At 42.1% G+C, this 24,521-nt stretch overlaps 2 protein-coding genes and 1 long non-coding RNA gene across 3 annotated transcripts; 1 reads left to right on the top strand and 2 right to left on the bottom strand.

Moving 5' to 3' along the window:
* Positions 1–1,820: 1,820 nt before the first annotated feature.
* Positions 1,821–8,481, bottom strand: LOC135337758 (uncharacterized). Its single transcript, XM_064533733.1, has 2 exons — positions 8,425–8,481; positions 1,821–6,699 (listed from the first exon to the last, which is right to left on the bottom strand). Exon 2 carries the CDS (start codon positions 6,695–6,697, stop codon positions 1,868–1,870), a length of 4,830 nt encoding a protein of 1,609 aa, XP_064389803.1. The 5' UTR covers positions 6,698–6,699; positions 8,425–8,481; the 3' UTR covers positions 1,821–1,867.
* A 3,007-nt stretch (positions 8,482–11,488) lies between these two features.
* On the bottom strand, positions 11,489–13,093 carry LOC135337318 (methylmalonyl-CoA epimerase, mitochondrial-like). The gene is made up of 6 exons (XM_064533239.1): positions 12,889–13,093; positions 12,565–12,729; positions 12,208–12,267; positions 12,026–12,112; positions 11,807–11,875; positions 11,489–11,682 (listed from the first exon to the last, which is right to left on the bottom strand). The coding sequence occupies exons 1-6, from the start codon at positions 12,976–12,978 to the stop codon at positions 11,602–11,604; spliced, it is 552 nt and encodes a 183-aa protein (XP_064389309.1). The 5' UTR covers positions 12,979–13,093; the 3' UTR covers positions 11,489–11,601.
* A 9,596-nt stretch (positions 13,094–22,689) lies between these two features.
* LOC135337006 (uncharacterized) lies at positions 22,690–24,333 on the top strand. The gene is made up of 2 exons (XR_010394993.1): positions 22,690–23,045; positions 23,963–24,333. It is a non-coding gene; the product is annotated as an uncharacterized LOC135337006 (long non-coding RNA).
* Positions 24,334–24,521: the final 188 nt, after the last annotated feature.

The following is a 24,521-nucleotide window of genomic DNA, read 5'->3' as shown; positions in this document are numbered from 1 at the left end:
GCTAGCATGATCGGCAACTTACAGGAGACAGCATTGCAGATCTCAAGAAATGTGATGAGTTCTTATTTCACCTCCCCCTCAGTTGTTCCCCACCCACACACACATCCTCACTCATTCCACCACCTTCACCTCTCACCACCCTCCCCCTCGCTCAACCCACCCCCACAGACTGAAGACTTGGACAGTAAAGTAAGAGAAAAGTAGCTAGCGTTGCAAGATGAGAGACATTCAGGGGGAGAGTTCTGGAGACAGCCAGGCCACTGCCACTTCCACTAGTTACACCTACAGCACACCCCTATACAGTCCATTATTCCCAGTACAGAGTCTTCAAGGTGGTTTGCATGCAGTACGTACTATACTGCAACTATAAGTGACTGCAAAGTTAGTACCCGTTTATAATAGTAACATTAAGGTACTGTCAGTCCTCAGTCTCAATTTCAATACACAAATTTGCCTCTTTTATAGCCCAACTGAACATCAAGGAGGTTCATGGTTATATAGTACAACCATCACTGATGCATGTTGTTGGTGCCATGCAGTCCTACCAGAGTTGGTTCTGTGTTTACACAGTGTGGCTCCACTTTGTGCGTAACTTGTGTTTTGTTCCCATGAACACTAAATTTCCCTTCCTTAACTGCCCATCATTTAACAGCCATAAACTCATACAATCTGATTGGCTAGAGAGGTAGTGTTCTAGAAAATTATGTAGCAAAGATTATAAGAACAGTCAAATTGTAAACACACCACATCCAGCTGTGAAGGCACACAGACACACCACAAAATGTCGTTGAGGGTACCAAATACAAAACTTCAAAATCTCCCTAGTATGCATGTGTAAACATCCCAAGGGTGGCCACCCATGCATAACCATGCACATTTCACAGCACTGAGCTCACTGTAATACACTTAAACACATGCTATGTATGATCATAATGTGCACTGGGAAAGAGACAGAGCATATAATTATAGTAGTTGAACCCAACACTTCAAGCACTGCAAATTCCACGTGATTTAGAAACCCAAAAGGCTTGTTGTAGTATCTCGAATGAGTGGGGGTTCTACTAAGCCCTGAGGGCTTCTAAATCACGTGGAAACTTTCTAAACAGTGTCTCAGCATTTTAGATTATAGTAACCATGAGTCTCGTATGTACGTTGGAAAGGAGATCGTACAAAAGATGAGTGTTGACCTCTATATGCACATTATAATTATAGATCTACCTGTGGTTGCCTATACCTTTCAGATACCTTTGACCTTGGCCGAGATCCTCGGTGCGTACAGTATTGGATTTCGCAACTCTCGTACCGGTTCCTCAAGACAATTGGACGTTCTAGTGATGGAGCACAGCACCAACAAGGTGTTCGATTTGAAGGGCTCCATGAGAAGTCGATTCATGATCCGTCTAAAGAGAGCAATGGGGACGTACTGTTGGATGATAACTACCTTCAATGTATGTGCATGTTAGCTGTCAGGTGATTAGTAGCATAAGTGCATACTGTAGGTCTTAATAGTCAATCATTTCCCACTATTTTTCACCATTATGTGCTCTGCTGCTAGTACTGTAGCTTCATTACCATAAAAAGCTTAATTGGCTCCTCCACCAAGTCCAAGGCATCAGCACCCGCGGTGCTTTCATTCATGATTGCTGTCAGTGGGTCATTGTAGCTTTGCTGTCTTTATGCAGTAGTTTTGCAATTACATAAATTAATTATTATTAGCCGACATTTTGGGAATCAAATATACAGAATATGAACTCATCACCATCACTATTGTTAAAATAAAAGAGAAATCTAAATTGCGAATAGTTAATGAATTGCTTATAAACATTAACATTTTTGGGGTACCTTAGCTAAAATTTAATAATACAGGTCATATTTCATTGCGTATGGGGCCGATTTCTGTGTGTGTAACAGCAGGACAATGGTTGACTCTTGGAGGGGGAGGGGCTGGTCTGTAGTCCTCTGTGGTGAGGGGGGCTAGTTCATCCATGTAGGAAAGTCTCAACTGTTCGGGCCTCGTGGCTGGTCTGATAATGGGAGGAGTGATGTAACGATCAGGGTCAGCTTCTTCCACAGCTTCATCAGTGTAAGGTGGGTTCAAGGCGTCTCTTTGTTCATAGTCGTCTACTACTTCGAGTAATTGATCTTCATCGTTTTCCTCAGCTACCAGCTGATACATTTCTCGGACATTGTTAGCTCGTCGGAGTCTCATGTCTGCAGCACCAGCTCGTAAGTTCCTTATGGTGTCCTCTATCTTCAGCCATGTATTACTCTTCTTGAGTACAAATTGGTAAAAATGGTAGCAGAGTGTTGTGACAAATAAGGTGAATGATATAGCAATCGAAATATTGGCTAGTGCTGACTGATTTTTCTTGGTATCTTTGACATAGAAGGTGCCAAATGCTAGAGTAGCAATATTGAGTAGATACAGAGTTTCAAGGGAACCACAGAATGTATTTTTATACAAACGATTATTCAATAGTTTCCATCCAATCAGTCCAACTGATAGAACTCCAGATGATAGAATAGGGAGGTAAGTGTTTGAAGCCATAGCAGTTACTATATTATGAGCAATCAGTGCAAGGAGGAGCAGTCCCACCCAGTAGCGATGCTTGGGAGTGAATGGAGCATGGTATGCGTCCATGAAGCCATTGTACTTCGTATTCTTGGTCCATATCATAATATTTGAACAGCGTGAAAACCATTGTCCAAAGAAGAGCAATACAGTGAACAATCCACCAGTAATGAGGATTATAGCAGCAGCAACAAACCGAGGGATGTGATCAGGAGTGAAGTATTGCACATTGCCATCGTACAGCCAAACTATATCACTTGTATTATCAGGATAATATAAGACCCTGTATCGTAGTGCAGCAATAATAAACCGTAAGAGTTTGGAATAAGAGAGAAGGACAAGTGTTCCTAGGGCAGCAACTGGGTTCCTGTTGGAGAGGAGCTTTGAAAATGAGTCAAAATACTTGCTTAAAATGATAACAAGAAACATAAGAAGAAACAGGTAAGCGGGAAAGACAAGTTGAAGAAGTACTTTTGCTTGAGAGTTCATTCCATCATAAAAGCATATTTCGATTCCCAAGTCAAGATTCAACCATGATACAAAAATTGTTAAAAAATTGTATAAATTAGGCAAGAAAATGACTTTATTAGCTGCTAGTATGTTCGCATAGAAAATAAGGCCATAAATCATTCCCATTGCTATAGTGATGTTGAGCACCAGAATTAAAGCAACAAGCAATATGCCTGCCAGCACAAATGGTATTAGTAGAAGAAGGTAAAGATTAGAGCATTCTTTACAGTTGGATGTAGCTAACACAAGACTCAGTCCTGGTTCACATTCTCCACACAAGATACCACTTCGATTGAAAGCACACTGATCGTCAGGGTTGCTTAGACTGATAATGACTGGTTTTTCTACACAATAGTCAAAAGTACAGTTACTAACAACATAACCTGTTCCGTTGGTGGTATTTGCGACTCTTATCCATATGTTACTTTCCAGCTTTATGGTCTCATTTTTCTCTGAGCAGTTTCCTATCTGATATCCTTGTTGCAAGACTGGATCACAGTCACACTTGCACTCAATTTGGGACAGAATTGGTTTCAGTCCAATAGGACATGTGCAGGGTAGAAAATATATATTAATAAATTGTTTTGAAATTCCCAAATTGTTGCATGGACCTTTGGCATAGAGTTCCACTTGAACAAAGCTGTCTTGTGAGAATACATTGTACTCTAATTCTGTGCACTGATTGCCAACTCTTTGTTCTGCCTGTCCTTCTTTGAGGCGATCAACTCCATTCTCACTGACAACTGAACTTTGAATTGTTGCATTCACTGGATTTCCAACTTGGTCAACAGCCATAACACTGATTTTAAATGTGTGTCCTTTTCTAGTAAGAACAAAGTCACTTTGTGAATAGTTACAAATAATTACTTGAACAGGTGAAGAGGAGATTGATAACTCAGTGGAGGGTTTTACAGTTTTTTTTATGTAGTCCAATCCATTTAAGGAATTTTGATATTCCGCATTTCTATTTGCTGTACACCTGTCCAACAGACCTCCATAGATGTCTGCTCCTGACTGGGTAGCTGTGTTGTTAGTCATGAATGTGTTGAAGTAGTTTAATTTCAGCTTGAATATATGCACATCCATTGTTTGAATAAAGCAGTCCTCAAAAACGGCACCATTTTCTGTTACCTCTCCTCCACACACACTCTTTTGTGTGTTATCTGCTACAAATATCCCCCCTCCGTACTGAGCCGAGTTGTTGTTAATTGTTAATGTGACAAGAGGCTTTTCTGCCACATCTTCGTACTCTTTCTTAAATAAGTAAAGTTTTGAACTTTGCTGTAGAAACACTCCACCTCCTTTAGCAGTTGCTGTGTTTGAGTCAATGTTAACGTGTGAATGAGTTAGTTTAATGGTTGTAGCTACTGCATAAATACCTCCACCATTCTCAGCAATGTTGTCAGCAATCTCACTTTGTACATTTGCAGGAATTCGTAACGCAGATTGAAATTCAACTTTACTTGAATGAGCATAAATGCCTCCACCATCTTGGTGTGCTGTGTTGTGATAGATCTCTATTGGCTCATTTACAAAGAGCGTACATACTTTCAGAAATATCCCTCCTCCGTAGAAAGCTATGTTGTTTTTCAGCGTACTATGGGAGATGGACACAGTACTACCTAAGTTACCATAAAACGCTCCACCACTCATATTGGCAGTGTTGTTTGTCAGTGTGCTGTCAGAGATAGACGCACTGCCTGAGATAACATAAATTGCTCCACCAAAGTCAGCTCTGTTGTTTGTCAGTGTGTTGTCAGAGATAGACACACTGCCTGAGAAAACATGAATCACTCCACCATAGTAGTTAGCTTTGTTGTTTGTGAGTATGCTGCCAGAGATGGACACACTGCCTGAGTTAACATAAATCGCTCCACCATTGGAACCTCGATTGTTTGTCAGCTCACATTTAGAGATGACCATATTACTCCCTGAGCAATAAATTGCTCCACCCGTCTCGTTAACACTGTTGTTTGTCAGTGTGCTGCCAGAGATGGACACACTGCCTGAGTTAACATAAATCACTCCACCATAGGTACCTCGGTTGTTTGTCAGCTCACATTTAGAGATGAACATATTACTTCCTGAGCAATAAATTGCTCCACCTGTCTCGTTAGCACTGTTGTTTATCAGTGTGCTGCCAGAGATAGACACACTGCTGCCAGAGATAGACACACTGCTTGAGTTAACATAAATCGCTCCACCATCGGAACCTCCGTTATTTTTCAGCTCACATTTGGAGATGGACATACTACTGCCCGAGTGAACGAGAATCGCTCCACCCTTCTCGTTAGCACTGTTGTTTGTCAGTGTGCTGCCAGAGATGGACACACTGTTGGAGATAGACACACTGCCAGAGAAAGTATGAATCGCTCCACCATTGGTACCTCGGTTGTTTGTCAGCTCACATTTGGAGATGGACATATTACTTCCCGAGCAATAAATTGCTCCACCTATCTTGTTAGCACTGTTGTTTGTCAGTATGCTGCCAGAAATAGACACACTGTTGGAGATGGATACACTGCCAGAGTTAGTAAAAATCGCTCCACCATAGGTACCTCGGTTGTTTGTCAGCTCACATTTGGAGATGGACATATTACTTCCCGAGCAATAAATTGCTCCACCTATCTCGTTAGCACTGTTGTTTGTCAGTGTGCTGCCAGAGATGGACACACTGTTGGAGATAGACACACTGCCAGAGTTAGTATAAATCGCTCCACCATAGGTACCTCGGTTGTTTTTCAGTGTGCTGCCAGAGATAGACACACTGCCTGAGTTAACAAAAATCGCTCCACCATAGCCAGCACAGTTGTTTGTCAGCTCACATTTGGAGATAGACACACTACCTAAGTTAACATGAATTGCTCCACCATGCTTTAAAGATTTGCTGCTTGTGAAGTTACACCAAGTGATCACAAGAGTACCAGACAACATTTTTACTGCTCCTCCACTCAGGGCACTGTTGTAGTTGAACTCTGTGTTGTTGATCAGTGTGTTGTTTGATTTAGTATAAACTGCACCTCCATCATTTCTAGTAAACTTGCTATTTGTTATATACACATCATCAGCCTCAACGTGCAGTGCCCGACCAGTGTTGTTCATAAAAAGAGTGCTCTCAATTGTTGCAGTTCGAGTATTAAAAATCTTAACTATGTGGCTGTTTGCGTAATTAAAGTAGCAGTGGTTGATATAGACATCGTGGGCACCGTCAACGATCAATCTTTGATGTGAGTTTGGTGGTCCAACATTCGCTCCAATGAAACCCAAGCATTCAATACTCAATTTGGTAACATTAACAAAATGTATCGCACCTTTGCTATTGAATCTGACTACAGTTGTACATTCGTTTTGGCCAGTAATATGCACATGTGAAAATTTACTAATCAATAACTGCTCAGTTAACACATGATCTCCAGGTAGAAAGCTCAAGGTGAGATTGTCTCCACCAGATAACAGGTCTGTTTGAAGTTTCTCGAGAGTAAAGCAGGTTCCATTTCGATAGTCATGACACAAGCTGGTTGAATCCACCGGCACAATGTGATAGTGCTCACTCCTGGTAACAGTAGCTAGGGTCAGTAGCAGCACTAACCAGTTGAGAATATTTCTAGACAGCATCTCTGAGGTGAGTGTATGATGATTGGCATGTTTATGTTATATGCTGCTCTCAAATAAGTATATTTGCTTTTTTTTTACCCATTTTGCTTTGCTCAAATTCTACCCATTTTGCTAGTGTTACTCATGTAAGGGTACAACTCAACGAATTTTACTATAAACAATCTCACAACCAGGAAGTGTGCAATTAAATGGCCTCATTCTCAGGCCAATTTTCTTAAAAATAAATCGGCCTGAGAACGAGGCTTGTGTGCAAGATGCAAACAGCATGTGCATGGGCCTCATTATAGATACCAGGAAAGAGAGGGATTGGAAACGAAGGTACCCTCGAGTAACGCTTTACGTGGCTCACAGAATAGGCATGTTTTAATTTTCTGAAAGAGATCGAGGAAACACATCTTATTTTGAGCCAGTTATACTTGGCAAAAAATCCTCTTTTCAAGGGTGAAAAGCGGATAGATTTCGAGGCTTCACTACAGATGCAATATGTAAAAGCATCGCGTGCACCACTCCATGCACTCGCCTATATATATGACAGGCTCTGGGAAATAATCAGCGCAAGCTATGATTTTTACGATCTATATAATATTACACCAGAGTGATAAAGTGAAAAATTGCCTACGCATTGATATGCTTAGTGTGCACATATCTCGTTTCATGCAATGCTGTGAATCAGCAGTATTGAGAAAACGCTCACTCAAAGATTGCTGAAGTAAGGTAATGGTGGCTGCTTAGACCCACAGAAGAAGACACTAGCTGCTGCTGAGTCAGCAAAAACGTAAAGCAATTTGGCTTGGTAAAAGGTCATAATCAGTGAACCCTCAAGTGATATCCGACCTCCTCTTGAGGAGGCCTGATATGCGTGCTCGAATCACTACAAGTTCAATGCATTGATGTCAGGGGCAAAATCAAGTAGAGCTAGGATTAGGTCTGGAAACTTTTGCAGCATTTTCGTGTTTTTCACACAAATCAAGCTGAATAAAAGGAAGTGCTACCCTAACATAGCAGCTGTAGCTATCAGTAGTAGGCCCTGATAAATTACGCTTTTTTTCACCCATTATTCTATTCTTTAATTCTTGGAAAAATCAGTGTTATCTTGCTGACTTGAATTGATTCATAATAATTATTTACTTTCAGCCATTTTTTGCCATGAGAACGTCGTTATGCAAAACTTAAATGCAATGATCTTTACCAAAAATGGACATTGTTGCTTTAGACACCTAAAATATTCCATGCATAATTTATCAGGGCCTAAATCAGTAGTGTTGGATGTATATGTACATGATGCAGGATTGCTTTTTGAATTTCTCTTTTAGGCCCTCTACAAGAAAACTAAGCAGTTATAGGAAGCAGCTAGTGTATACTTTCTTGAGCGCAACAAGCCTCTAACCAGAGGGTGTGACATCACACACTGCATTTAACTAGCATCACATGACGCGTGCATGCCATCCCTCTTTTTCGAAATGAGCACAGTTTGCTTGTAGTTTATTATGCACTGTGTGTAGAAATAAGGCATTGTTGAGATGGCCTCGATTAAACCACAGCATAGCGTGATCTTACTCGAGGGTACCCTTTGCTTCCAATTCCTCTATAGCAAATTGCTCATGCTTTCAAGTTCTTTAAAATTTTGCTAGTAAATTTGGTTAAGGTGTACTCCCCATAGCTAAATAGATCTAGCTGTATATACATTGCATACACATCTATAGTGCAGATTATAGTTTTGAACTCACTTTTTAATAATCCATGGACTGTTGCATTCTTTTCTGTTTCTGATGCTTAACTATAATTTTATACCATGATAATTGAAGCCATGTTAAACAAGTCCATGCATTGCTATGGGTGTCACTTAGTTGCCAATTGTTTGGTAGCTACTGTTCTGATTTTCGTCAAGTTGTACATCTGGGTTAAAACTAGAACATGCAGAAACTTTAATTCATAATACGCTTTATAAACATCGTATGCAGGCTAGCTAAGTATATAGACAGCATTGTGCAACAGGGAGATATAAACTATTGAGAGTGCATAAATTCCGTGCATGACATTGATGTCACTACCACAAGTGTGGCAGTGATATAGAAAGGCCTGCATGGTGATGCAATAATTTTAGCAAAAGTTGAACTGTAGAATGTTTCTGTTCAAGTGCAAAGTGAGGTTTTCCAGTATGCCATCCAATGGTATACTGGAAAACTTAATTAGCCTGTATACGATAATGAAAAGCGTATTTGACCTATAATGTATAAGGCACTGGCCTAAACCAAGCCTGCAGAGATTGTTGTCATGTGCCCAGAATTTTCAGGCGGTAGTGTTATTGTCAATCCTCAATCTCAATTCAATACACAAATTTGTCTCTCTTATAGCCTAACATGTGAAACTAAGCCTAAGAGGTGGTTATTTTTGTCTAAAAACGGCAATAATAGTACCATGCAACCACCACCAGGTCCACCAGTGTAGGCATGCATATCCCTTCAATTGCAATGGGAGTGCTTGTGTGCATGTGTTTAACTTCCCTTCCTTAATTGCCCATTTGTATTTACTACACTGTGTGGCTTCACTTTGTGTAACTCGTTTGATTGTTCTCATGCTTTCCAGTACGTTGAACACACACACACACACACACACACACACACACACACACACACACACACACACATGCACACCATATTGTAATGTAAAAGTACAACATGCAGCACTAATCTCATTTCTATATAGCCATTTCTTTACTTTGATCAAGCGCTGTTACAGTAATTAGTTTGACTTCCTATTAATTTGAACCTCTCGCTTTTTTAGTACTTTGCCAGTACTAGACTCTAGTGCTAGCTTCAAACCTCTCACCCCAAACACACACACATGCACACACATCCACACACATGCACACACACACAACACACACGCACAGGCCAGGCACGATTGACCTGTTGGATGTACTGATTCTCCAGGACTATTATAGTCACCACTCCTCGGACTTTAAAACAGAAATAAAACCAAGTCCAAAGAAGGTGATGTGCATGTATAGTGTTTGGGTGACATGTGCATGCAGTGTTCAACTACTATAATTATGCACTTTTGTTCCTGTGGTTAAATAGTGAGATCGAAATGTGCTTATTGTGGCCACCCTTGGGCAGACCAATTAACAGCTTGTTTACACAAGTGGAAACATATGCTAGGGAAATTTTGAAGTGGTGGTAGCCTCAATGACCGGCAGCATGTGTTTATATGTGGGTTGCATGTGGTATACCTTCACAGTTTGATGTGTGTTTATATACAAACATGGGTTAACCAATCCTAGATTACATCACCAGCATGGTGACTACTGACTAGGCCTTGCCCAATTATGCTCAAAATGTTGCCTATTAGTCTAGTCTTCAAGTCTCATGCATTGTACCTATATTAGTCTTTATACCATTAGTCTCAATAAAAATCATCAACGTCACGAGAAGAATATTGCAACATCACAGATGCTTCTACATAATCTTCTAAGGAACTATATCGGTGAAAGAAATCTTAGAAAAGAGTTAACTGTACTAGAAAGTCTACCATATAGTACCTTCCATACATAAATTATCTCAGTATTAGCATTACTCATGCTATTGAGGATATAGTGCTTCATACTTTTTACAAAATTTGATAAAAATTGCTTAATAGGCTAATATTTTTTACCTATTAGGCTGGTATAATGCTCAATGCTCCACCGCACCTATTAGTCTCAAAATTATGCTAGCGCAATTGGGCAAGGCCTAATGGTGATCACATTTGATCCAGTTAAACACTCAGACATAACAAATTACACAGATGCGTTTTAAGTAGTGGCTTTCTCTGGGGAGAGTCCTAATTAAATGCATTAAACATGTTACCCCCACCCCCCCCCCCCCCACAGAGTGGATGGTGTGTTACAATAGGACGGAAGTGAGAGCGGTAGCTCATATTGCCAACTCAAAGGTAAAACCATATATATATACACCCCCTAATTCCACCCACTCTGTTTCAGTCCTGCGTCCAACTTACTAGCTGTGGGGGGTAAGGACCCTTGCATTAACTCCCCCCTCCCCTGACACTGCATGGGCTAAAGATCACCCCAGAAACCAGCTGACATGGTGTGCTAAAATCTGAAGGTACGAGTAATTAGTGGGAAATCACTGAATGCGATTTGACACTGAATCACCTAGGAAAAAAGTGAATCAGGACATTTATGTTGACTGGTTGCCTGGTGATTATGAACAAAAACGAATGCCGGGGCTATAAGTGTCCAGTTACTTAATTTCTGTCATGTGCATTTGTAATGCGTCATATTGAATATGTATACGTCTCAGGAGATACTGTTGAATGTTCTCTGTATATGTGCACATTAGCAATTTCATTACGTTGTCAAGGTAACAAGCGTGTACATGTACACATGTATAGGACCTTCAATGTTACTTATACAGTATTTCGATTATTCAATTTGTTTTTTGTATTTATACTACACCTAAGAGAAGGGTATACATGCACCCATATAATATACGCCTCAGAGTAACCATGGTAGCAGAGGATATTATATGGATGCATATCCTCCGAGTAGGTGTGGTATATCTGACTTATACTATATACATGACCGCAGCACTAGAACTCCCCCTATAGCAACAATTCAACTCTATGATGCAGACTGCAAGACTATGCCGGATTTTGCAGCCGTCAAAGAGCTAGTTGAGCAACACGTCGACTCCTATACAGATACTCAAGAGCCCCTAGCTTGGTCCAAGCGTTGGCCATTCGAAGTTCCTTACTGGAGTTGCAAGCTCTTCTTGGATAAAATGTGTCTAAACCACACCTCATAAACAATTAGTAAATTTATCAGTTCATGAGTTCATAATTACACACAACGAATAGAACAAACAGATGGACAAAATCAGTAGCTAGGAAATAAGCACGTTCTATGCTTCTTCCAGTTCAACTAGTACTCCATTGCAGTCCTTTGGATGGAGAAACACGACAGGCTTTCCGTGAGCTCCAATCTGCATAATAATTATACAGGTAAACTAATGATGATTGTACACAGTTTGTAAATTTAGTGAATTGGTAAAGATCATTGCTTCAAAATACAAAATATCTTATTCACACTGTAATGCAGTGACCCACCTTCGGCTCATGGTTGAGCGCCCTCACTTTGCCTTCCAGGTCCTTTAAAGCTGCTCTGATGTCGTCGACCTGCACAGGACGGCAACACAAACACACAACTTAGCATCCATGTAATGAAGGCTGTACCATGCAGTCTACCAATGAACCTGTAGCTGCAGGCACTTACTAACCGGAACTAGCTATACTATATTTGTAAGTACTATTACTAAATTTTTGCACCTCAATACAGACGTGGTGCATGCCTCCCTCTGGTTTCTTCTTGAGGAACGACTCTATCGGACTGTTCTCACCGAGGGGGTGGAGTAACTGCATGTAAAACAGAGCCAAGAACATTCGATCATTAAACTATATAGTATTGTATCAGTAATTTTAGGCACTATTTTTTTTATCTATAAGCTCACCTCAATTTTAGTGTTCCCCAGATTCACAAACACTGTGTACACGCCATGCTCAGGTAGGGGCTATGTAGAAACAATCACAGCAATTCATTCACCTATACATTTATACCAGTGAAATCTGTTTTTATAGCTGTCATCCTTGGGCAGACTAACAGCTGTAATAAAGAGGTGGCCTGCTAACACATGCAGGTTGAAACACAATGCTATGGAGACTGTTTGGCTAGCAACTATATATACTACAGGATAACATAATTATAAAATGACCACAATGCACAGTGTTATTATGTATAATGTACAGTATATTCATGCACTCTTGGTATAATGTGCAGTTATTGTTTCTTATGGCCCTACCCAGCTCACCATTGTCTCGCTGACCTCCCCTCCCAGCACATCCCTGTACAGATGTGTGGCCGCCTCCAGGTCCGGTACTGCTATGGCAACGTGGTTCAGACGACCCAGTTTCCAGGACTTGAGGGGCGTGGCTTGTGAGGGGGTGGGGGTGGCTGAGAACTGTCTCCTGCACAACTGGGGCGGAGAGATGAACCATTCATGTATTACGTGCAATTGTTCAATCTATGGCGTGTTGTGCCACTAATATAATGAATACAGTTGACCTAGTTTATCATGATTGTATATACTGGGAAAGTTATTTTTATCGCTAGCGTATTTTTATAGCCTGATCACCTGTGTTGCTCCAGCCAGAGGGGCAGCTGCCAGACGACTGGACAGATGTTGTGTGAGTAGTTTAGTCACTGATCTCCATTGAGTAGCCATCCTGATTCTGTCTGAATCTCGGTACGGTAGTGAGAAGCTGAAGCCGGCTGATATGATCTAGCTGAATATCGAATAGACAGCTCAACTTTGTTGGATAAACCACACCCATTTTGATCCTGGGGAAAATCCCATGCATGTGTCCAGTGGCGCGCCGCTTACGGCATGTGCGCTAAAATGAATGCTGCACTTTTCTCTTTCTTGTGAGGAGACAAACCTGGGGAGTGTCTCTAGCAAGCTATCAAACCATCAGACCATGAATAAATTAGACCATAAATAACTTGTCCAACTTACTATAATTATATGCACACCCACATCTCCAACTATACAATCAGGCATGCATGCATGAATATAATGTATACGTATGTGGAATGTGTGTGGTATTTGTGTACGCCTTTTGTCACATTTGATTGCTGGTTAATGTTCAAACTGACCACATTATTGGTAATGTTAGTATTGTTAAGGATTAAGTTGGATCTTGAAGCATAAATTACTCCTTTATCAGAACTGCTGTTTGTCACCATGCTGTCAGAGATGAACACATTACTGCCTGGGCTAACATCAATAGCTCCACCCTTATCAGCACTGTTGTTTGTCAGCTCACAGATGGAGATGGACAAAGTACTGTCTTTGCTAACACTAATCGCTCCACCATAATCAGCTCTGTTGTTTGTCAGAGTGCTGTGGGAGATAGACACATTGCCTGAGTTCGCACCAATCGCTCCACCACTATTTTTAGTACCTCTGTTGTTTGCCAACCTACTGTTGAAGATGGATACTCTACCGCCTTCGCTAACATAAATTGCTCCACCTAGTCAGCTCTGTTGTTTGTTAGAGTGCTGTGGGAAACGGACACACTACCTGAGTTTACACCAATCTCTCCACCACCATCAATGCCAGCCTGTAGTCCTGTGTGGGTGACACAACAACCAACCAACAATTAATTATAAAGCATTCATAGACCAAACAAGCATTCATATGAATTTTGGGAGGCTAGCATGATCGGCAACTTACAGGAGACAGCATTGCAGATCTCAAGAGATGTGCAGAGACCTGGTTGATTGTTAAAACATAAGAGTTCCTATTTCACCTCCCCCTCAGTTGTCCCCACCCACACACACACATCCTCACTCATTCCACCACCTTCACCTCTTACCACCCTTCCCCTCACTCAATCCACCCCCACAGACTGAAGACTTGGACAGTAAAGTAAAAGAAAAATAACGTTGCAAAATGAGAGACTTCAGGGGGAGAGTTCTGGAGACAGCCAGGCCACTGCCACTTCCACTAGTTACACCTACAGCACACCCCTATACAGTCCATTATTCCCAGTACAGAGCCTTCAAGGTGGATTGCATAACGATGTTCTCATGACAAAAAATGTGAAGGTGAATCAGTTCAATCAGCAAGATAACACTGATCGAGAACCATGATATTAATTATGTCGTGTGTCAATTGTGTGCTGTGTTTATGTCTATGTCTTGATTTTGTCTATGTCAGGGAATGATTGAGGATTTTTTTATGAGAATAATAGGCACATCTTTAAAGAATTGACCATAATTTATCAGGTGATTAGGCCCTTCTATATCACTGCCACACTTGTGGTGTGACATCAATGTCACGAGCCGGATTTATGCACTCTCAACAATTTTTTTATTTTAATCCTGCATAATACATGGATAGTATACACTATATAGTAGCGTATATATGCTAACCGAATGTGTATACCCTATATACAGCAGGGGCGTAGGCAGGATTTTGAGGAAGGGGGGGCTGAGCTGAAAAGCTGGTTTCTGGCACGGAGTCGCCGAAAATTTTCGGCGACCGGAAACCACACCTCCTAATTAATGACTCTTTCTGGGAATATTAATTTTGTTGTACTTGTTACTTGTAATAATTTTATGATGTTATAATTTTTTTTGTACTTGTAATATAACAATTAATATGCATGAAAACATTGCTAATAATCATTTACATAATATAATCATATTATGATAATGTAGCTGATCAGTTACTTTGCTGGCTCTTCATCAGTACTCAGGCTGGCAGTACTAGAGCTTGGCAAGTTGGCACTACATGTATAGATCTTGGCCTTGAGAAATAGTGGTCCAGTTTTTGCGACATAGTTGCTGCTCTCAATCAACCTCTGTGGTAGATTATTAATCAGTTGCACAGTGCATTGCGCATGATGGCAAGAAATAGTTTATAGCCACACCTGCTTCAATTAAATATTAATTGCATGCATGCTAAATTAAAGAAGCTAGATCTAGCTAGCTAGCTTAGTTACACTGAAGAATTAAAGTTACTAGTATAGTATAGCTAGCTCTTGGACATGCTGTTTTTTGGCTGCCACTAATCTATATCAGTAATTCCCAGGCTGAAGACAGTCATCAAAAGGTGGGGCTCTCAGTAGTGTGGTTTTTGTAGAGGAAGGGGGGGCTCCAGCCCCCAAAGCCCTACCCCTCCCTACGCCCCTGATACAGTACTTACAATAGTGCATGTGCATGTACAAAGAACTATATAATGCATGCATGGTGCTTAATTGTAACAGCTGCATGCATGGTCTCCCCGTTGCCTGTCAATGACGATGATGTCTATATAATTATACTTAATTATTATAGCTGACCTGTATAATTATAAGATCATTATAAAAAGTGTATTTAACCTAGTGGATAAGGCTAAACCATAGATAAACGAATGCCTACACCAAGCCTGCATGCAGAGATTGTTTAGTGCATGATGTGCCCAGGCGGTAGTGTTATAAATTATTGTCAATCCTCAATCCTCAATCAATACAACAAAAATTTGGCCTAAGTATATAGAGGTGGTTATTTTTGTACCAACTACTATATACCACCAGCGTATAGGCATGCATATTGGATTCAAGTTCCACTGGAGTTGCTTGTGTGTGTGTTAACTTCCCTAAGGCTTCCTAAATTGCCCATTTGTAGATTCACTACACTGTGTGGCTTCACTTTGCATGTGCATAACTCGTTTGTTCTCATGATACTAAATATGTATATAATTATACATATCATTCACATTTCGACAATGCACCCCTACACTAAGTATGTCAAAGGACAGCCATTTCTTCTCGTTAGCAAAGTTCCTCAAGTTGAAGTTCTACTCGACGCATATAGTACTCGTTACAAAAATGACCATAATTTGGCGAGCAGTCATTCTGTTCACATGCAAAGACTATAGCTATGTACAGCTAGTACTTCTTACTCAATGTAGTTAAGGACTGTCCCTGTGATTGTGGTTGTTTCTCCAATCCTAGATTACATCATCTATATACCTTCCTAATGACGTCATAGTAGCTAGTAGGTGAATATAGTAGGTAACTAGTAGCATGCAGCAGTACAGTAGCACTGGTAGCTCTGGTAGCAGTAGTAGCACTGGTAGCACTAGTAGCGCTAGTAGCAGCAGTAGCACTGGTAGCAGCAGTAGCAGCAGTAGCACAGGTAGCACTGGTAGCAGTAGTAGCACTGGTAGCACTGGTAGCAGCAATAGCACTGGTAGCAGTAGTAGCAGCAGTATAGCATTGGTAACAGTAGTAGCACTGGTAGCACTAGTAGCACTGGTAGCAGTAGTATAGCACTGGTAGCGCTGGTATAGCAGCAGTAGCACTGGTAGCACACTGTAAAAAAAAAAGTGCGGTGAGCACACTAAAACCGTCGCATATAGCACACTTTTTCAAAAAAGCGTGCTATATGCGACGGTTTTAGTGTGTCCACCGCACTTTTTTTCAATCATTTTTTACAGTGCAGTAGTATAGCACTGGTAGCACTGGTAGCAGCAGTAGCACTGGTAGCAGTAGTATAGCACTGGTAGCGCTGGTAGCATTGGTAGCGCTGGTAGCGCTGGTAGCAGCAGTAGCACTGGTAGCAGTAGTAGCAGCAGTAGCATTGGTAGCAGTAGTAGCACTGGTAGCAGCAGTAGCACTGGTAGCACTGGTAGCGCTGGTAGCACTGGTAGCAGCAGTAGCACTGGTAGCAGCAGTAGCACAGGTAGCACTGGTATAGCAGCAGTAGCGCTGGTAGCAGCAGTAGCACTGGTAGCGCTGGTAGCAGCAGTAGCACTGGTAGCACTGGTAGCAGCAGTAGCACTGGTAGCGCTGGTAGCGCTGGTAGCAGCAGTATAGCACTGGTAGCACTAGTAGCGCTGGTAGCAGCAGTAGCACTAGATAGTAGCACTGGTAGCAGCAGTAGCAGCAGTAGCAGCAGTAGCACTGGTAGCACTGGTAGCAGCAGTAGCATTGGTATAGTAGTACTGGTAGCGCTGGTAGCATTGGTAGCAGTAGTAGCACTGGTAGCACTGGTAGCAATAGTAGCACTGGTATAGCGCTGGTAGTAGTATAGTAGCACTGGTAGCACTGGTAGCAATAGTAGCACTGGTATAGCGCTGGTAGTAGTATAGTAGCACTGGTAGTGCTGGTAGCAGCAGTAGCACTGGTAGCGCTGGTAGCAGCAGTAGCACTGGTAGCGCTGGTAGCAGCAGTAGCACTGGTAGCACTGGTAGCGCTGGTAGCAGCAGTAGCACTGCATGGTAGCACTGGTAGCACTGGTATAGCAGCAGTGGCACTGGTATAGCACTGGTATATAGCAGCAGTAGCACTGGTAGCACTGGTAGCACTGGTAGCAGCAGTAGCACTGGTTGCGCTGGTAGCAGTAGTAGCACTGGTAGCGCTGGTAGCAGTAGTAGCACTGGTAGCACTGGTAGCGCTGGTAGCAGCAGTAGCACTGGGGGGAAATATCTTTCATTGAAAAAATTATATATATAATGTTACAAAATTAATATTGCAATGAAAGTGTACTGCTCTCGAACCGTCAAAGAACACTACCGACTCCACTCTCGAGCCAGAGAACCTTAACTCCACTCTCGAGCCAGAGAACCTGAACTCCACTCCCGAGCCAGAGAATCCAAACTCCACTACCGAGCGGCCAGAGAACCCAAACTCCACCCCCGAGTCAGATAACTCGAACTCCACTCTTGAGCCAGAGAAGAACCCAAACTCCACTCTTGAGCCAGAGAAGAACCCAAACTCCACTCCCGAGCCAGAGAACCCAAACTCCACCCATCCTCATGAGCCGCCACCGGAGAGTGCTAAGCAATGGATTCCCCGAAAACGATATTATACGAGATCAAAAGCCGAGGCTCCTCCAATTTCGAAGAGGCTGTGCAAGGGTGACTCTTCATACTCACAGTAACTATTGTGGTTACTCTATATAATTATGACTTGACTTTGCATTGCGATTATTATATGTGATTGTTTTGCTATGTTGTTTTCATAATCATCACGCCTTATAGTTTGTCAGTTGTCACTGCATGTAAATTATACGCGGTGTCTGCGGCCTACTGTGTAGAGAGTGCCCATGCTACATAAATGTGAATAATAGGCTAAGAAATTTTGCTGATAATACCATTGTGTATATAGTAGATAAAAGAAAACTCCAAAAATTGTTTCACTGCTGCTACCAGCGCTATACCAGTAGTGCTACTGTTGCTATACTGCTGCTACTAGTGCTACCAGTGCTGCTACCAGCGCTACCAGTACGTGCTACTACTGCTACCAGTGCTACTGCTGCTACCACTGCTACTGCTACCAGCGCTACTAGTGCTACTGCTGCTACCAGTGCTACCAGTGCTACTGCTGCTACCAGCGCTACCAGTGCTACTACTGCTATATACCAGCGCTACCAGTGCTACTGCTGCTACCAGTGCTACCAGTGCTACCAGTGCTACTAGTGCTACTGCTGCTACCAGCGCTACCAGTGCTACTGCATGCTGCTACCAGCGCTACTGCTGCTACCAGTGCTACCAGTGCTACTGCTGCTACCAGCGCTACCAGTGCTACTGCTGCTACCAGTGCTACCAGTGCTACTGCTGCTACCAGTGCTACCAGTGCTACTGCTGCTACCAGTGCTACCAGCGCTACCAGTGCTACTACTGCTACCAGCGCTACCAGTGCTACTACTGCTACCAGTGCTACCAGCGCTACCAGTGCTACTGCTGCTACCAGTGCTACCAGTGCTACTGCTGCTACCAGCGCTACCAGTGCTACTGCTGCTACCAGTGCTACTAGTGCTACTGCTGCTACCAGCGCTACCAGTGCTACTGCATGCTGCTACCAGCGCTACTGCTGCTACCAGTGCTACCAGTGCTACTGCTGCTACCAGCGCTACCAGTGCTACTGCTGCTACCAGTGCTACCAGTGCTACTGCTGCTACCAGTGCTACCAGTGCTACTGCTGCTACCAGTGCTACCAGCGCTACCAGTGCTACTACTGCTACCAGTGCTACCAGCGCTACCAGTGCTACTGCTGCTACCAGTGCTACCAATGCTATACTGCTGCTACCAGTGCTAGACTACTGCTGCTACCAGTGCTACCAGTGCTACCAGCGCTACCAGTGCTACTGCTGCTACCAGCGCTACTAGTGCTACTGCTGCTACCAGTGCGTGCTACCAGTGCTATACCAGCGCTACCAGTGCTACTACTGCTACCAGTGCTACTGCTGCTACCAGTGCTACTACTGCTACCAATGCTACCAATGCTACTACTGTTACCAGTGCTACCAGTGCTACTGCTGCTACCAGTGCTACCAGTGCTACTGCTGCTACCAGTGCTACTGCTGCTACCAGCGCTACCAGTGCTACCAGTCGGCTACTACTGCTACCAGTGCTACTGCTGCTACCAGTGCTACTACTGCTACCAATGCTACTGCTGCTACTATACTGCTACCAGTGCTACTGCTGCTACCAGTGCTACCAGTGCTACTGCTGCTACTACTGCTACCAGTGCTACTGCTGCTACCAGTGCTACTACTGCTACCAATGCTACTGCTGCTACTATACTGCTACCAGTGCTACTGCTGCTACCAGTGCTACCTGTGCTACTGCTGCTACTACTGCTACCAGTGCTACTGCTGCTACCAGTGCTACCAGTGCTACCAGTGCTACTGCTGCTACTGCTGCTACCAGTGCTACTGTACTGCTGCATGCTACTAGTTACCTACTATATTCACCTACCAGCTACTATGACGTCATTAGGAAGGTATATAGATGATGTAATCTAGGATTGGTTACATGGAGAAACAACCGTGATTTTTTTTGTACAAGTGATCATATCTTTGAGATAGTTTCATATGAATCAATGAAATTTTGTAGGAATGTAGTCTCATAAAGAAGCTACATGCTGAACAAATTTGTAGGTCATGTGACCTTTGAGGGTGGTGTTACAGTGTAATTACCTTGAATTGAAAATCCGGAATGCATACAAGTGCAGCCACCCCCAAATTTTTTTAGGAAAAAGATCTTCATTTTATCTTTCTTGTGGTGCCTGGAAAAATTGTCCAGCATTTTTAGTTCAGCGGATACTTTAAATACGCATATATAATAAGGGGGCTTTAAATAGAAAAAATAACAGTTTCCCAGATTTATGCGTGCCTGCAAACGCTGCACAAATTTTACACCCAAAACAAGAAAGATAAAATGAAATTCTTCTTACAAAAAAAATTTGGGGGTGTGGCTGCACTTGTATGCATTCCGGATTTTCAATTAAAGTTAATTACACTGTACTAGCCAGTATACTAGTGCCGTTACATCTCTTTCCCCACCCCAAACACACACACAGGCCATGCAGGCAAGGTTGACCTGTTGGATGTACCGGTTCTCAGGACTATTAATTAGTCACCGCTCTTTGTCGGAGATGGATGTTCACCTGGACTTCAAAACGGAAAATAAAACCAAGTCCAAAGAATATAATGTGTATAGTGCTTGGGTGTTCATGCAGAGTTCAACTACTATACTTTTGTTAATTCCTGTGTATTATATATACTACATATATGATAATGGTTAATTATAGTGAGATCATTGCTGTGAAATTAGCTTAATTATGGTGGCCACTGGGCAGACCAATTAATTAACAGCTTGTTTACACAAGTGGAAACATGCATGTGCTAAGGGAAATTTTAATGTGGCTAGACCACAGACAGTAATTGGTAACCTCAATGACCTGCAACCATCGGCATGTATATATATGTGGGTGCATGTGTAGGTATACCTTCACAGCTTGATGTGGTGTGTTTATACATATACACAACTGTGGGGTGTTTCCGGCTCCATATACACTAGGGACACTCTCCTACTCACCTTCAGAGATGCAAAGGTGTCATACGATACCATGATTATTGGGCTACCTTAGTAAATCATTTTTGCCTGTAACCAATCCTAGATTACATCACCAGCGTGGTGACCATATCCATCCACTCAGACATACAGTAACAAATTGCACAGATGCGTTTTAAGTATAGTGGCTTTCTCTGGGGAGATTCCTAATTAAATGCATTGAACATGCTACCCCCCCCCCCACAGAGTGGATGGTGTGTTACAATATAGGACAGGTTTCACTGGTATAAATGTATAGGTGTATAATTAGTCTCAATGGTTGAAATCCAAGCGTGGGTGATATAATCTATCAACCCATCCAAGTGTGGGTGATGTACTTGATAGATTACATCACCCACACTTGGATTGGTCAGTGTGCAAATTACAAGCTTGTGACAGATACAGGAAGTCACGTTACTCTCCGCATACATCTGATGTACAGTATGCCTACGTTCGATACTCTCTTCTCTATCATATACTCGTGCAGTGAGAAGCTGGCACTAAACCACACCCATTTGATCCTGGGGAAAATCCCACACACGTATTAATACTGCTGCTCTTTCTTGAGAGGAGACAGGCCGGGGAGTGTCTCTAGCAAACTATCAAACCATCAGACCATGAATAAATTAGACCATAAATGCAAAAACCACATTTTGTTGGTATAATAGTAGCCTCGAATCCAGGCCGATTAAAATACGTATTTTAATCGGCCTGGTCTCGAGGCTAGTATAATAGCAACTTACTATGCACACCCACATGCATCTAATATTCAATCATGCATGCAGGCATAGCATTCATGAGTATATATATGTATGTGGAATGTGTGTGGTATTTGTGTACGCCTTTTAAGTCCTTCAGTTAGTTACAGTTGTCATCATTATGTAGGCCGGCCTGCGCTCACTTAGCTTTGGTCCCAGGTCGCTTATTTTAATTGGCCTGGGACAATGCAACGCTCACTCTTACCCCGAATTAGCCTTGGCCGAAGATAAATAAGTGGTGCATAATTTTAACTGGTGGTTTGTTGACAAAAATAATGCAAGTCAACTAGTGACTGGATATCGTTTTTGGGGCACCCTGGTCCCATGCTCATGCAGTGGCTTTTCATTCCTTGGCAGTATATAATTATGTTGTAGACTTACAATTCATATGATTATCGATCACTGAGCTAACTGAAGAACCCTATATCAAGGTCGAATGAAATTCCCCATGCATTATCAGTATATGAGTTGTGAGACACCTGAATGAGCAATTGAGCACCGAAGAAAATTCTTGCAACAGCATTGCATGTACATAATTATATAGATACTCTTCGCACATGCGGCTTAGTCGACAGTGATTATCTGTTTTATCCTTATACACTACTGGAGATGCACAGCAGTTTTGTTTCAAAGTGTGTTTCTTGAAAGGTACACGCCAAACCATAATTATATCCACTATCAAAGTGTCTTGAATGATATCATGCACAAGTTAATGAGATTCATAATCTTTTTGGCTGGATATGTGACTGTGTCGTACCGAGGAATGCAACACGCAGCATGGGGTCAGAATTCCCAAGTGCAATACATTGGATCACGAGCTGTTTTTCCAATCCTCTGATTCTATACACACTAGCTGCAACAGACGTCTTGCTATAGTCTATAGACAGTCGATTTACACTGCGACAACAGTAAATCGAGCAAAAGAAAGAGAAATGGAAAAAAAGAAGATTGCTGTTGGAGTAGCTAGTGGCGGTATGGGTGCCACAATTGGGGGTTTGATTGGTGCTCTTGCTGCTGGCATTCCATCATTTGGCCTTGCAGCAGGTGCTGGTGCTGTGATCGGAGCAGTTCTTGGGGGTGGGATGGGGGTGGTTGCCAGTGCTAGTACTGGAGCGAAACCTCCCCCAACTGTGGTTTTTAATACAGGTTGGTTGTCATACAGCAAAATATTGCAATAAGCCCTGCATGCAGTATATATATATAGCTATTGCCATGTCAAAATTGACCACAGAGAGCATTATAATAGTGCATACAATTCAACACTATAGGCCTTGCCAAATTATGCTCAAAATTTTGCCTATTAGTCTAGTCTCCATGCAAGTCTCATGCATTGTACCTATACTGTATAGCGTGTAATTTTCGTGGGGCAAAATATTCGTGGTTTTCGTGGTTGGAGGTCTGACCACGAATATTTTACCCACAAATGAAGCGACCTTGCCTACCTTTACCTGCAGTGCAAGCAGCAACCACGAAAATATTACCCACAAAATGTCTCAATATTGCTGAACCACGAATATTTTGTCCCCCGAAAATTACCCGCTATACGGTATACTAGTCTTACTAAATAGTCTTTAATAATTACCCATTAGTCTCAATAAAAATCATCAACGAGAATTATACTGCAACATCACTGACGCTTCTATAGCTATATATAACCTTCTATAAGGAACTATATTGGTGAAGAGTCAACTGATCTAGTAATACTATACTAGCACCTTCCATACGTATATACTCAGTAGCCACTACTACTAGCCAGTCTAGCCATAAATACTTTCTACTAACATTTGGTAAAAATTGTTAGCATAATGCTCAATGCTCCACTGCACCTATTAGTCTCAAAAGTAATGTAGCATAATTGGGCAAGGCGTATTCAACACTGCATCAATTGCATTACAGGGCTGTAACTGTGTAGTCTATAACTCCATATTTAGCTACTATTAATAGTATAGAATCTGCTAGCCTCATGCATCCTTTTTTGAGGCCTTGTGAAGGCTAAGAATCTGCATGCATGTATCTTATTAATTCAATGTGACGTAATTATATAATACTCATGCACACTTCAGTGCCAAAACTTGAGGGAAAAATCCACAAGTCACCAGAAATTGAGGAGGCACAGAGCAAGGAAATATCTGGAGAGGCACCACCTTTTGTAGCTCCAGCAGTGCAAGACGACCAAACTGATTCTAGAGACGCTGATGATGAGCTATCTATTCCAAACTCATCTGCATCTGGTGATAGTGGTGTATATTATCAATAGTGCATGTATAACAGTGTTGTGTGCATATACAGCTGAGTCATGCATGCCTGACTGAGTACATTTAGCTGAAATGCATACTATAGTAGAGATTTGTATTAGCCTCTTTCTGTTTCTTTGTCACACTATAACTATACGCCATGCAGAATCAAGTATTTGTGTATAATTGCATGTGACTTAGTTGTACTAATGAACTCTAGCCTCGATCCCAGGCAGATCCGTCTTCAATTGAACGCTAGGTAGTAGGCGACCTAGCGTTCAATTGGAGACGGATCGGCCTGGGATCGAGGCTAGATCAAGATATGACATTATGGCACTGGCACTGGTGTTGTGTTAGCCTCCTTCACCGGCCTTCAAGGTTAACTTAT

The sequence above is a fragment of the Halichondria panicea genome, chromosome 6, assembly GCF_963675165.1.
Source record: "Halichondria panicea chromosome 6, odHalPani1.1, whole genome shotgun sequence".
In the NCBI taxonomy this organism is placed as follows: Eukaryota; Metazoa; Porifera; class Demospongiae; order Suberitida; family Halichondriidae; genus Halichondria; species Halichondria panicea.
Note: the sequence above shows the minus strand (reverse complement) of the source record. Positions and strands in the feature narration are given on the sequence as shown.